The following is an 11,867-nucleotide window of genomic DNA, read 5'->3' as shown; positions in this document are numbered from 1 at the left end:
AACAATAATACCATAATGATATCAATGCGCGAGAAAGGGTCAATGTCTGAGTGACGCACAGGTATTCATAATGCATCGGTCATCTCAGTTGAAAGGATTTTTATCTTTCTGAGTAATGTTTGTTTTCACCGTAGAAATGTATAAAGGAAGGAAGTATTACAGACCCTATGGTGTAATGGTTAGCACTCTGGACTATGTATCCAGCGATCCGAGTTCAAATATCGGTAGTTTCTTCGTTTATTTTGGTATGATATATCGCCGAGATAAACATCGATATATACAAACTTGCGGCACAGGAGGAATGCGACGTGCCCTCACGCCAATCTGTAATAAATCCTTCCTTAAAATCATCATCTGAGGGCAGTTGCTGAAACAATAATACCATTCATGATATCAATGCGTGAGAAGGTGTCAATGTCTGAGTGACGCACAGCTATTCGAAATTCATCGGTCAAATCATTTGAAAGGACTTTATACATTCTGAGTAATGTTTGTTTTCACCATATATTGGAAGCAAGTATTACAGGCCCTATGGTGTAATGGTTAGCACTCTGGTTTCTGAATCCAGCTATCCCAGTTCAAATTTCGGTAGGACCTTCGTTTATTTTGGTATGATATATCGCCGAGATAAACATCGATATATACAAAATTGCGGCGCAGAATGAATGCTACGTGCCCTCACGCCAATCTGCAATGAATCCTTCCTTAAAATCATCATCTGAGGGCAGTTGCTAAAACAATAATACCAGAATGATATCAATGCTCGAGAAGGTGTCAATGTCTGAGTGACGCACATGTATTCATAATGCATTGGTCATCTCAGTTGAAAGGATTTTTATCTTTCTGAGTAATGTTTGTTTAAACCGTAGAAAAGTATAAAGGAAGGAAGTATTACAGACCCTATGGTGTAATGGTTAGCACTCTGGACTCTGTATCCAGCGATCCGAGTTCAAATATCGGTAGTTCCTTCGTTTATTTTGGTATGATATATCGCCAAGGTAAACATCGATATATACAAACTTGCGGCGCAGGGGGAATGCGACGTGCCCTCACGCCAATCTGTAATAAATCCTTCCTTAAAATCATCATCTGATGGCAGATTCTAAAACAATAATGCCATTCATGATACGAATGCGTGAGAAGGTGTCTATGTCTGAGTGACGCACAGGTCATCTCAGTTTAAAGGATTTTTATCTTCCTGAGTAATGTTTGTTTTCACCATAGAAATGTATATTAGAATACAGTATTACAGGCCCTATGGTGTAATGGTTAGCTTTGTGGACATTAAATCCAGCGATCCGAGTTCAAATCTCGTTTATTTTGGTATGATATATCGCCGAGATAAACATCGATATATACAAACTTGCGGCACAGGAGGAATGCGACGTGCCCTCACGCCAATCTGAAATAAATCCTTCCTTAAAATCATCATCTGAGGGCAGTTGCTAAAAAAATAATACCATTCATGATATCAATGCGTGAGAAGGTGTCAATGTCTGAGTGACGCACAGCTATTCGAAATTCATCGGTCATATCATTTGAAAGGACTTTACACATTCTGAGTAATGTTTGTTTTCACCATATATTCTAATTGGAAGCAAGTATTACAGGCCCTATGGTGTAATGGTTAGCACTCTCGTCTCTGAATCCAGCTATCCCAGTTCAAATCTCGGTAGGACCTTCGTTAAATTTGGTATGAAACATCGCCAAGATAAACATTGATATATACAAACTTGCGGCGCATGCGGAATGCGACGTTTCCTCACGCCAATCTGTAAATAAATCCTTCCTTAAAATCATCATCTGAGGGCAGTTGCTGAAACAATAATACCATTCATGATATCAATGCGTGAGAAGGTGTCAATGTCTGAGTGACGCACAGGTATTCGAAATGCATCGGTCATCTCAGTTGAAAGGATTTTTATCTTTCTGAGTAATGTTTGTTTTCACCATAGAAATGTATATTGGAAGAAATTATTACAGGCCCTATGGTGTAATGGTTAGCACTTTGCACTTTGAATCCAGCGATCGGAGTTCAAATTTCGGTAGGACATTCGTTAAATTTGGAATGATATATCATCTCAGTTGAAAGGATTTTTATCTTTCTGAGTAATGTTTGTTTTCACCATAGAAATGTATATTGGAAGGAAGTATTACAGGCCCTATGGTGTAATGGTTAGCACTCTGGTCTCTGAATCCAGCTATCTCAGTTCAAATCTCGGTAGGACCTTCGTTTATTTTGGTATGATATATCGCCGAGATAAACATCGATATATACAAACTTGCGGCGCAGAATGAATGCTACGTGCCCTCATGCCAATCTGTAATGAATCCTTCCTTAAAATCATCATCTGAGGGCAGTTTCTAAAACAATAATGCCATTCATGATAGCAATGCGTGAGAAGTTGTCAATGTCTGAGTGACGCACAGGTATTCGAAATGCATCGGTCATCTCCGTTGAAAGGATTTTTATCTTTCTGAGTAATGTTTGTTTTCACCATAGAAATGTATATTGGAAGGAATTATTACAGGCCCTATGGTGCGTGAGAAGGTGTCAATGTCTGAGTGACGCACAGCTATTCGAAATTCATCGGTCAAATCATTTGAAAAGACTTTATACATTCTGAGTAATGTTTGTTTTCACCATATATTGGAAGCAAGTATTACAGGCCCTATGGTGTAATGGTTAGCACTCTGGTCTCTGGATCCAGCTATCCCAGTTCAAATCTCGGTAGGACCTTCGTTTATTTTGGTATGATATATCGTCAAGATAAACATCGATATATACAAACTTGCGGCGCAGAATGAATGCTACGTGCCCTCACTCCAATCTGTAATGAATCCTTCCTTAAAATCATCATCTGAGGGCAGTTTCTAAAACAATAATACCATTCATGATAACAATGCGTGAGAAGTTGTCAATGTCTGAGTGACGCACAGGTATTCGTAATGCATCGGTCATCTCCGTTGAAAGGATTTTTATCATTCTGAGTAATGTTTGTTTTCACCATAGAAATGTATATTGGAAGGAATTATTACAGGCCCTATGGTGTAATGGTTAGCACTCTGGACTTTGAATCCAGCGATCGGAGTTCAAATCTCGGTTGGACTTTAGTTAAATTTGGTATGAAACTCCGCCAAGATAAACATCGATGCATACCAACTTGCGGCGCAGGAGGAATGCGACGTGCCTTCACGCCAATCTGTAATAAATCCTTCCTTAAAATCATCAACTGAGGGCAGTTGCTAAAAAATAATACCATTCATGTTGTCAATGCGTGAGAAGGTGTCAATGTCTGAGTGACGCACAGGTATTCGAAATGCATCGGTCATCTCAGATGAAAGGATTTTTATCTTTCTGAGTAATGTTTGTTTTCACCATCGAAATGTATATTGGAAGGAAGTATTGCAGGCCCTATGGTGTTATGGTTAGCACTCTGGACTTTAAATCCAGCGATCCGAGTTCAAATCTCGTTTATTTTGGTATGATATATCCCCGAGATAAACATCGATATACACAAACTTGCGGCGCAGGAGGAATGCGACGTGCCTTCACGCCAATCTGTAATAAATCCTTCCTTAAAATCATCAACTGAGGGCAGTTGCTAAAAAATAATACCATTCATGTTGTCAATGCGTGAGAAGGTGTCAATGTCTAAGTGACGCACAGCTATTCGAAATTCATCGGTCATATCATTTGAAAGGACTTTATACATTCTGAGTAATGTTTGTTTTCACCATATATTGGAAGCAAGTATTACAGGCCATATGGTGTAATGGTTAGCACTCTGGACTTTGAATACAGCGATCCGAGTTCAAATCTCGGTAGGACCTTCGTTAATTTTGATATGATACACCGCCAAGATATACAAACTTTCAGCGCAGGAGGAATGCGACGTGCCTTCACGCCAATCTGCAATAAATCCTTCCTTAAAATCATCATCTGATGGCAGTTGCTAAAACAATAATACCATTCATGTTATCAATTCATTAGCAGGTGTCAATGTCTGAATGACGCACAGCTATTCGAAATGCATCGGTCATCTCAGTTGAAAGGACTTTATACATTCTGAGTAATGTTTGTTTTCACCATAGAAATGTATATTAGAAGGAAGTATTACAGGCCCTGTGGTGTAATGGTTAGCACTTTGGACTTTGAATCCAACGATCCGAGTTCAAATCTCTGTAGGACCATCGTTAATTTTGATATGATACACCGCCAAGATAAACATCGATATAGAGCGTATGCACTGATGTCACAATGTCATAGCAACGCGTCATGGCCGCTATATTGGAGATATCAACGCCGACTGGCGCCAACGTTGACAACACCGTTTAGCGCGCTAGCAGAACACATTAGTGAAATTGGTAGGTTATTCTGAGTAATGGCGTCCAGGGAAATAGCAGACAGAACTATGTTCTCCCGGGATACTCTAAACTACTCCGAACGAACACGCTATGAAAAAAATTGGAGATAATCGGGAATGAAGACCCATACACGTTTGCATCTTTCGAGTGGTCCAACTGGGCAGACGATGTAAAGCTTTTACCACCAATTACGTATATGGACATGTTAAATTATTTAATTTATTCTGCAAGCTCATATACCATGGAAGATCTGCGTAACTATAAATCTTTGGAGGCTTATAACCAGTTTGTTTGCGGTTGGGTGTACGACAAACGCGTCTGCGTAAAGAACGATCACCCTGTTCTGTCTGCCAAGGTGAACTATGAACTTTACAATAACCTTTTTGTGTGATTTAATATAATTATACTACATACATCAAGTTAATATTAGCAATTAGACAATTCTGACACATAAATATACAGTAGTCAATTCACAAAAAAAAATTAATTCACAGACAGGTGAATACTAGTACCATGGATAACGTTTTACTTATTTCATTAAATTTACCAGTTGAAATGTAATTTTACTTAGTAGATTTGGCCGATGATGTGATTACAATTGTAACATACTAATTAATTAGAAATGACATGGTGGCCATGCTTTATATTCTTTTTTTTTCTTTTTGCATAGGTAAAGCATTCACAGAGATTGACAGCAAAACCATTAAATCCTTGGATTATAGTAGATAATGGTGGACGTATTTTAGCAGGACATTGTGATTGTATGGCAGGTCTAGGGGAAACTTGCACTCATGTGGCAGCTGTGCTGTTTGCTGTGGAAGCTATGGTTAAAATTCGTGACTCTCAAACCGCGACAGAAGAAAAAGCATATTGGCTAGTACCAGGTAGTGGTAAAGGGGTTCAGTATAGTGAAATCAGTGATATAGACTTTTCATCTGCAAAACGTAAAAAGAAGGTGTTGGATACTTCAATTGCCAAACCCAAAAACCCAACACCAAAGGATGACAAGGCCAGTAGCTCATATCAAGTTGCCTCTGAGGAGGACATGTTTGATTTTTGTAAAAAATTTCATATAACTGGTAAACGTTCATCAATTTTGACGACTTGTGAACCTTTTTGTGAAGACTATGTGCGAACTGTTATTAAAGAAAATTTCCCATCTATTTTAACTTCACTAGTAGACAAACAGTGTTTTGAAATGAATTACTGTAACCTTGTAGATCACTGTAGTAAAATAAGTATTTCTGTTAGTGATGAACAAGCTAAAGCAGTAGAATCTGCTACACGTAGTCAAACAAATTGCAAACTGTGGTATAGATTTAGAGAGGGCAGAATAACTGCCTCAAAAATGAAAGCTGCTTGTCATACTGATCCAGCATATCCTTCTTTAAGTTTAATAACAAGTATTTGTAACCCAGAAAGCACAAAATTCACAACAAGGGCTACAGAATGGGGATGTGAGCATGAAAAAGTGGCAAGAGACAGTTTTGTGGAAAAAATTGGGAAAATGCATGAAAATTTTGTTGTAAATGTTGATTTGTGATAAACCCTGATTGTCCACATATTGGTGCCTCCCCTGATGGGACTGTATCTTGTGATTGCTGTGGGGTTGGGAGCTTGGAAATTAAATGTCCATTCTGCAAGAAAGATAAAACAATACCAGAATCTATTGACAAAATGTTTTGTTTACAGATAAATGAGGATGGTCATTTAAAACTAAGTAGAAAACATGCATATTATTATCAGGTTCAAACTCAGCTTGGTGTTTGTAAATATGAATTCGGTTATTTTGTTTTATGGACTGAAAAGGGCATTCACATTGAGATAATACAATTTAATAGTTCACTTTGGGAAGAAATTGTAGTAAAATCAGAACGGTTATTTAGAATTGCAATTTTACCTGAACTAGTGGGGAAATTTTATTCTCGGTTACCTAGCACCTGTTTCAGTACCAGCACTCACGCTCTTAATAAGGTATCAACATCATCTGAGGGAGACGTGTTGTATTGCTATTGTGAACAGGTAGAATCCGGTGAAATGATTGCATGTGACAATGTGAATTGTGAAATTAAATGGTTCCACTTTGAATGTGTTAAAATAAATAGGGCTCCCAGGTCTAAAAAATGGTACTGTCCTGACTGCAGGAAGCTTCCAGAATTTAGGCGTGGTGGGAAAAATAAAGGAAAACCATGAAATGTAGTGTTTTTAAAATTTGGTTCACCAAATAGTTTAACCATGTGATGTGTTTGATCAAAATACTTACCTTTGCAAACTCTGACAATTTTACCTTAAATGTTGCTCTTCTGGGATGTAGGAAATATTTGAATAAGAAGGAATTATGAAAATTACAGCAAGAAATTTTAACAACCAAATGTAGGTGTTGTCATATGTATGTATTGACTGCTAATTTTTACAGAAGAACATTTCTTGCCCACAGCAGGTTTTTTTGCTGCCTTCTGCCTATTCTCTACCTCCCTGCTCTTTGAGTTTCAAACTGATTCTGAGACACATCATTTTGTATGTAGTTGTGCTTACAATGTAATTTTAACTTTATTTTGTCATGCCAGATATAAACTACTGTATATAAAGATCATCCATTCATTTGATTGTGGAATGTATATACATACCGGTATATCAACACTGTGAAAGCAACATAATAAAATGATTAAATTATTATTTGTTGTATTGTTTTTATTTGACAAATGTCATTGTATAGCCTCTTGACTATAATAAAAATATTGCATCATTGCAGTACATGCAACAGAAAAAAAAACGGCTGCTAGTACCAGCTAGAAATACACATCCTCTGTATTCATGGATGAAAAAATTAAATGTTTAGCAAAAACAATTACCATATTTAGTATTAGTAGCGCATACTGTTACGTAAATGAGTCTGTGATGTTTCCATGGTCAAAATCATTTAATCTTTGAATACTGTGTTTTATAAATAATGTACTGAAACATATGAAACATTTGAACAAGCATGAAAAGTATACATTTTATTCTCTTACAATACCAAATAATCTGGGTAAGTATTTTAGTCAAAGCAAACAATTGGTTCATTCAAATTAGTAAGTGCACAACATACATAGCATATTTTGTCTATCTTTGTCATCCTGTCACTATCTTTAGAAATAAGATAATCTATGGGCAGTGTGCCATCCAATATTGTGTATTTTTGACGAACCAGGCCAATCACACGTTCAACATGAATTCGACAGTGAGCTACCTTGCGTGTTTGTTCAACTTCAAGGGCAGACAACTGACCCTTACCCCGAGTGAATGCTGGAATTTTGGCTTCTGCACACATGCAGCCCACCAAATCCTGTATATCAAACCCCCGATCTGCTAATATTACATCCCCTGGTAAAATATGATCAAGAAAACCCGAATTTTCAGTGATATGCTTATCTGATGCCCGCCCACCCCAAGCCTTAGAAACAAAAGAAACAGCACCCTGAGGTGTTATACCTAACAAAAACTTAACTGTATTATGGTGTTTGTAGTTGGACCATGTTTGTGCCCTGGCAGTGAGGTTGGAGGGTCTTTCTATGAAAATTTCAAAGCAGTCAATAATCACAGCTACTTTCTTCCCAAAGTGCTTCACAAATTCCATAGGCATTGTTTTGTACAACACCTCCCGTTCAGGCGAGAACACAAATGGTTTAGTTCTAACATAAAGTACATTAATGACATCAGAAAACACTCTTGATATTGTAGACTGTGATACATGAAATTCATATGCTAAAAACTGTTCTGCAATATTCAATCGAAGGCGTACAAGTGTCATAAATAATATCTGGAATTTGGTCATTGATTTATTTGATGGTAAGAAAGGCTCAATATAAGAATAAAAAGTCAACAAAACATCAAATGATGACAAGCCAGTCAAAAATTTCACCTTTTCATCTTTCCCTTCCAAATTGTTTAAACACAAATTGGACAAGGAACTACATGTAGAAAATTCTATCTGTTGTTTCAAGTCTGTAATTTGAAGTCTTAATTGTTGCATTTCTGAAATCATTGACTCATATAAAGTATTATTAACTTCAGTTTGTATTTCCACATTTTTATGAACTGGCTCTTCGCATATATCAGATGGTGCACATTTTTGTAATGAAAGGAGAGCCTGGGCTGATACACTTTTTCTCTTTTTAGCTTCCCTTTTCTCTTGTCTACTGTACCGTTTAAGATGGAGTTCTGGTGTCTTTATTTTCTTGTGTCCCATTAGCAGAGTTGGTGCCCAGTCAGGAGATGTTTTGTTGTACAGATCAGCTGGTTTCCCTACAAATAAAATTTGATTTGAAAGTGATGTGCCATTGCACAGGGTAACAAATGTATATAAATTTCAGAATTTGTCAAAATACAAGATAGAATATTATATTTCATTTGGAACATACACAAAACAAGTACATAGTAAAGTCCAATAAAACACTGTAAGCAAACAACCGTGACCACAAAAACTTAAACGTTTCTAAAATATAGAAGTGCATGTGTGACTATTAAAATACACTTTTAAAGCACAAATCATCACTAATCAAAAACGAAATGGGCTCATGGATGAACAATGAATGATACGCGACCATATCTACAGCAACGATATTTATAAACAAACTCTGTCAAACTCATGGACGTACTCTCTTGTACGACCAGTGTCAAGTTGACAAGAAATTTTCTAAAGCTGACATTTTAATAACAGATTTCCTAATAATTATTTAGTTCGCTCTTGACATACTGTTAATGAAATGGTCAGAGCAAACTCTGACATTCCCGAGGTTTTTGTGACTGAAATCCTGGTTCAGATTACATAACCACTGTCGTCTGCGATGCCGGGATAACTCCTCACACTCGGTACCTTGGTTAGTAATTACCGAAGGAAGCCTGTAAAACGAACGATCCGTCTCCCTATCTGATCTTTTGTGACATCCATATACGTTACAGTAATTAACCATTATGTAATTTAACTCTTGAAATGTCTAAACAATTCTAAACAATACGCCTGTCAAAATATCGAATCTGTTTCACTGCGTCGTCGACATCAAAATTGCCGCGCGTATCTCCAACATGGTGGAACTTCCGGTTCATGACGTCATGTGCATACGCTCTATATACAAACTTGCGGCGCAGGAGGAATGCGACGTGCCCTCACGCCAATCTGTAATAAATTCTTCCTTAAAATCATCATCTGAGGGCAGTTGCTAAAACAATAATCCCATTCATGATATCAATGCGTGAGAAGGTGTCTGAGTGACGCACAGGTATTCGAAATGCATCGGTCATCTCAGTTGAAAGGATTTTTATCTTTCTGAGTAATGTTTGTTTTCACCATAGAAATGTATATTGGAAAGACGTTTTACAGACCCTATGGTGTAATGGTTGGCACTCTGGACTTTGAATCCAGCGATCGGAGTTCAAATCTCGGTAGGACCTTCGTTAAATTTGGTATAAAACACCGCCAAGTTAAACATCGATATATACAAACTTTCGGCGCAGGAGGAATGCGACGTGCCCTCACGCCAATCTGCAATAAATCCTTCCTTAAAATCATCATCTGAGGGCAGTTGCTAAAACAATAATACCATTCATGATATCAATTCATTAGCAGGTGTCAATGTCTGAGTGACGCACAGGTATTCGAAATGCATCGGTCATCTCAGTTGAAAGGACTTTTATCTTTCTCAGTAATGTTTGTTTTCACCATAGAAATGTATATTGGAAGGAAGTATTACAGGCCCGATGGTGTAATGGTTAGCACTCTGGACTTTGAATCCAGCGATCCGAGTTCAAATCTCGGTAGGACCTTCGTTAAATTTGATATGATACACCGCCAAGATAAACACCGATATATACAAACTTGCGGCGCAGGAGGAATGCGACGTGCCCCCACGCCAATCTGCAATAAATCCTTCCTTAAAATCATCATCTGATGGCAGTTGCTAAAACAATAATACCATTCATGATATCAATGCGTGAGAAAGTGTCAATGTCTCAGTGACGCAAAGCCATTCGAAATGCACCGGTCATCTCAGTTGAAAGGATTTTTATCTTTCTGAGTAATGTTCGTTTTCACCATAGAAATGTATAATGGAAGGAAGTATTACAGGCCCTATGGTGTAATGGTTAGCACTCTGGACTTTGAATCCAACGATCCGAGTATAAATCTCGGTAGGACCTTCGATAATTTTGATATGATACACCGCCAAGATAAACACCGATATATACAAACTTGCGGCGCAGGAGGAATGCGACGTGCCCTCACGCCAATCTGCAATAAATCCTTCCTTAAAATCATCATCTGAGGGCAGTTGCTAAAACAATAATACCATTCTTGATATCAATGCGTGAGAAGGTGTGAATGTCTGAGTGACGCACAGGTATTCGAAATGCATCGGTCATCTCAGATGAAAGGATTTTTATCTTTCTGAGTAATGTTTGTTTTCACCATCGAAATGTATATTGGAAGGAAGTATTGCAGGCCCTATGGTGTAATGGTTAGCACTCTGGACTTTAAATCCAGCGATCCGAGTTCAAATCTCGTTTATTTTGGTATGATATATCCCCGAGATAAACATCGATATATACAAACTTGCGGCACAGGAGGAATGCGACGTGCCCTCACGCCAATCTGTAATAAATCCTTCCTTAAAATCATCATCTGAGGGCAGTTGCTAAAACAATAATACCATTCATGATATCAATGCGTGAGAAGGTGTCAATGTCTGAGTGACGCAAAGCTATTCGAAATTAATCGGTCATCTCAGTTGAAAGGATTTTTATCTTTCTGAGTAATGTTTGTTGTCACCATAGAAATGTATATTGGAATGCAGTATTACAGGCCCTAACGTGTAATGGTTAGCACTCTGGACTTTAAATCCAGCGATCCGAGTTCAAATCTCGGTAGGACCTTCGTTAATTTTGATATGATACACCGCCAAGATATACAAACTTGCGGCGCAAGAGGAATGCGACGTGCCCTCACGCCAATCTGTAATAAATCCTTCCTTAAAATCATCATCTGATGGCAGTTGCTAAAACAATAATACCATTCATGATATCAATGCGTGAGAAGGTGTCAATGTCTGAGTGACGCACAGGTATTCGAAAAGCATCGGTCATCTCAGTTTAAAGGATTTTTATCTTTCTGTGTAATGTTTGTTTTCACCGTAGAAATGTATATTAGAAGGAAGTATTACAGGCCCTAACGTGTAATGGTTAGCACTCTGGACTTTGAATCCAGCTATCCGAGTTCAAATCTCGGTAGGACCTTCGTTAAATTAGGTATCACATATCGCCGAGATAAACATCGATATATACAAACTTGTGGCGCAGGAGGAATGGGACGTGCCCTCACGCCAATCTGTAATAGATCCTTCCTTAAAATCATCATCTGATGGCAGTTGCTAAAACAATAATACCATTCATGATATTAATGCGTGAGAGGGTGTTCTGAATGACGCACAGGTATTCGAAATGCATCGGTCATCTCAGTTTAAAGGATT

At 37.9% G+C, this 11,867-nt stretch overlaps 1 protein-coding gene across 1 annotated transcript; it reads right to left on the bottom strand.

Annotated features, from left to right (window-relative positions):
* Positions 1-7,340: 7,340 nt before the first annotated feature.
* On the bottom strand, positions 7,341-9,320 carry LOC144353333 (uncharacterized). Its single transcript, XM_085505347.1, has 2 exons — positions 9,104-9,320; positions 7,341-8,652 (listed from the first exon to the last, which is right to left on the bottom strand). Exons 1-2 carry the CDS (start codon positions 9,318-9,320, stop codon positions 7,406-7,408), a joined length of 1,464 nt encoding a protein of 487 aa, XP_085361473.1. The 3' UTR covers positions 7,341-7,405.
* Between the last annotated feature and the right edge of the window lie 2,547 nt (positions 9,321-11,867).

Source organism: Saccoglossus kowalevskii, chromosome 11, assembly GCF_978046115.1.
Source record: "Saccoglossus kowalevskii chromosome 11, keSacKowa6.1, whole genome shotgun sequence".
Lineage (NCBI taxonomy): Eukaryota > Metazoa > Hemichordata > Enteropneusta > Harrimaniidae > Saccoglossus > Saccoglossus kowalevskii.
Note: the sequence above shows the minus strand (reverse complement) of the source record. Positions and strands in the feature narration are given on the sequence as shown.

What these genes read in the sequence shown, in the direction of transcription:
- LOC144353333 (XM_085505347.1), bottom strand. Translation starts at nt 9,320, where the DNA reads ATGGTTAATTACTGTAACGTATATGGATGTCACAAAAGATCAGATAGG. An exon ending in CTCTGACCATTTCATTAACA is followed by an intron (nt 8,653 to 9,103) that starts GTATGTCAAGAG and finishes TTTTATTTGTAG; the next exon opens with GGAAACCAGCTGATCTGTAC.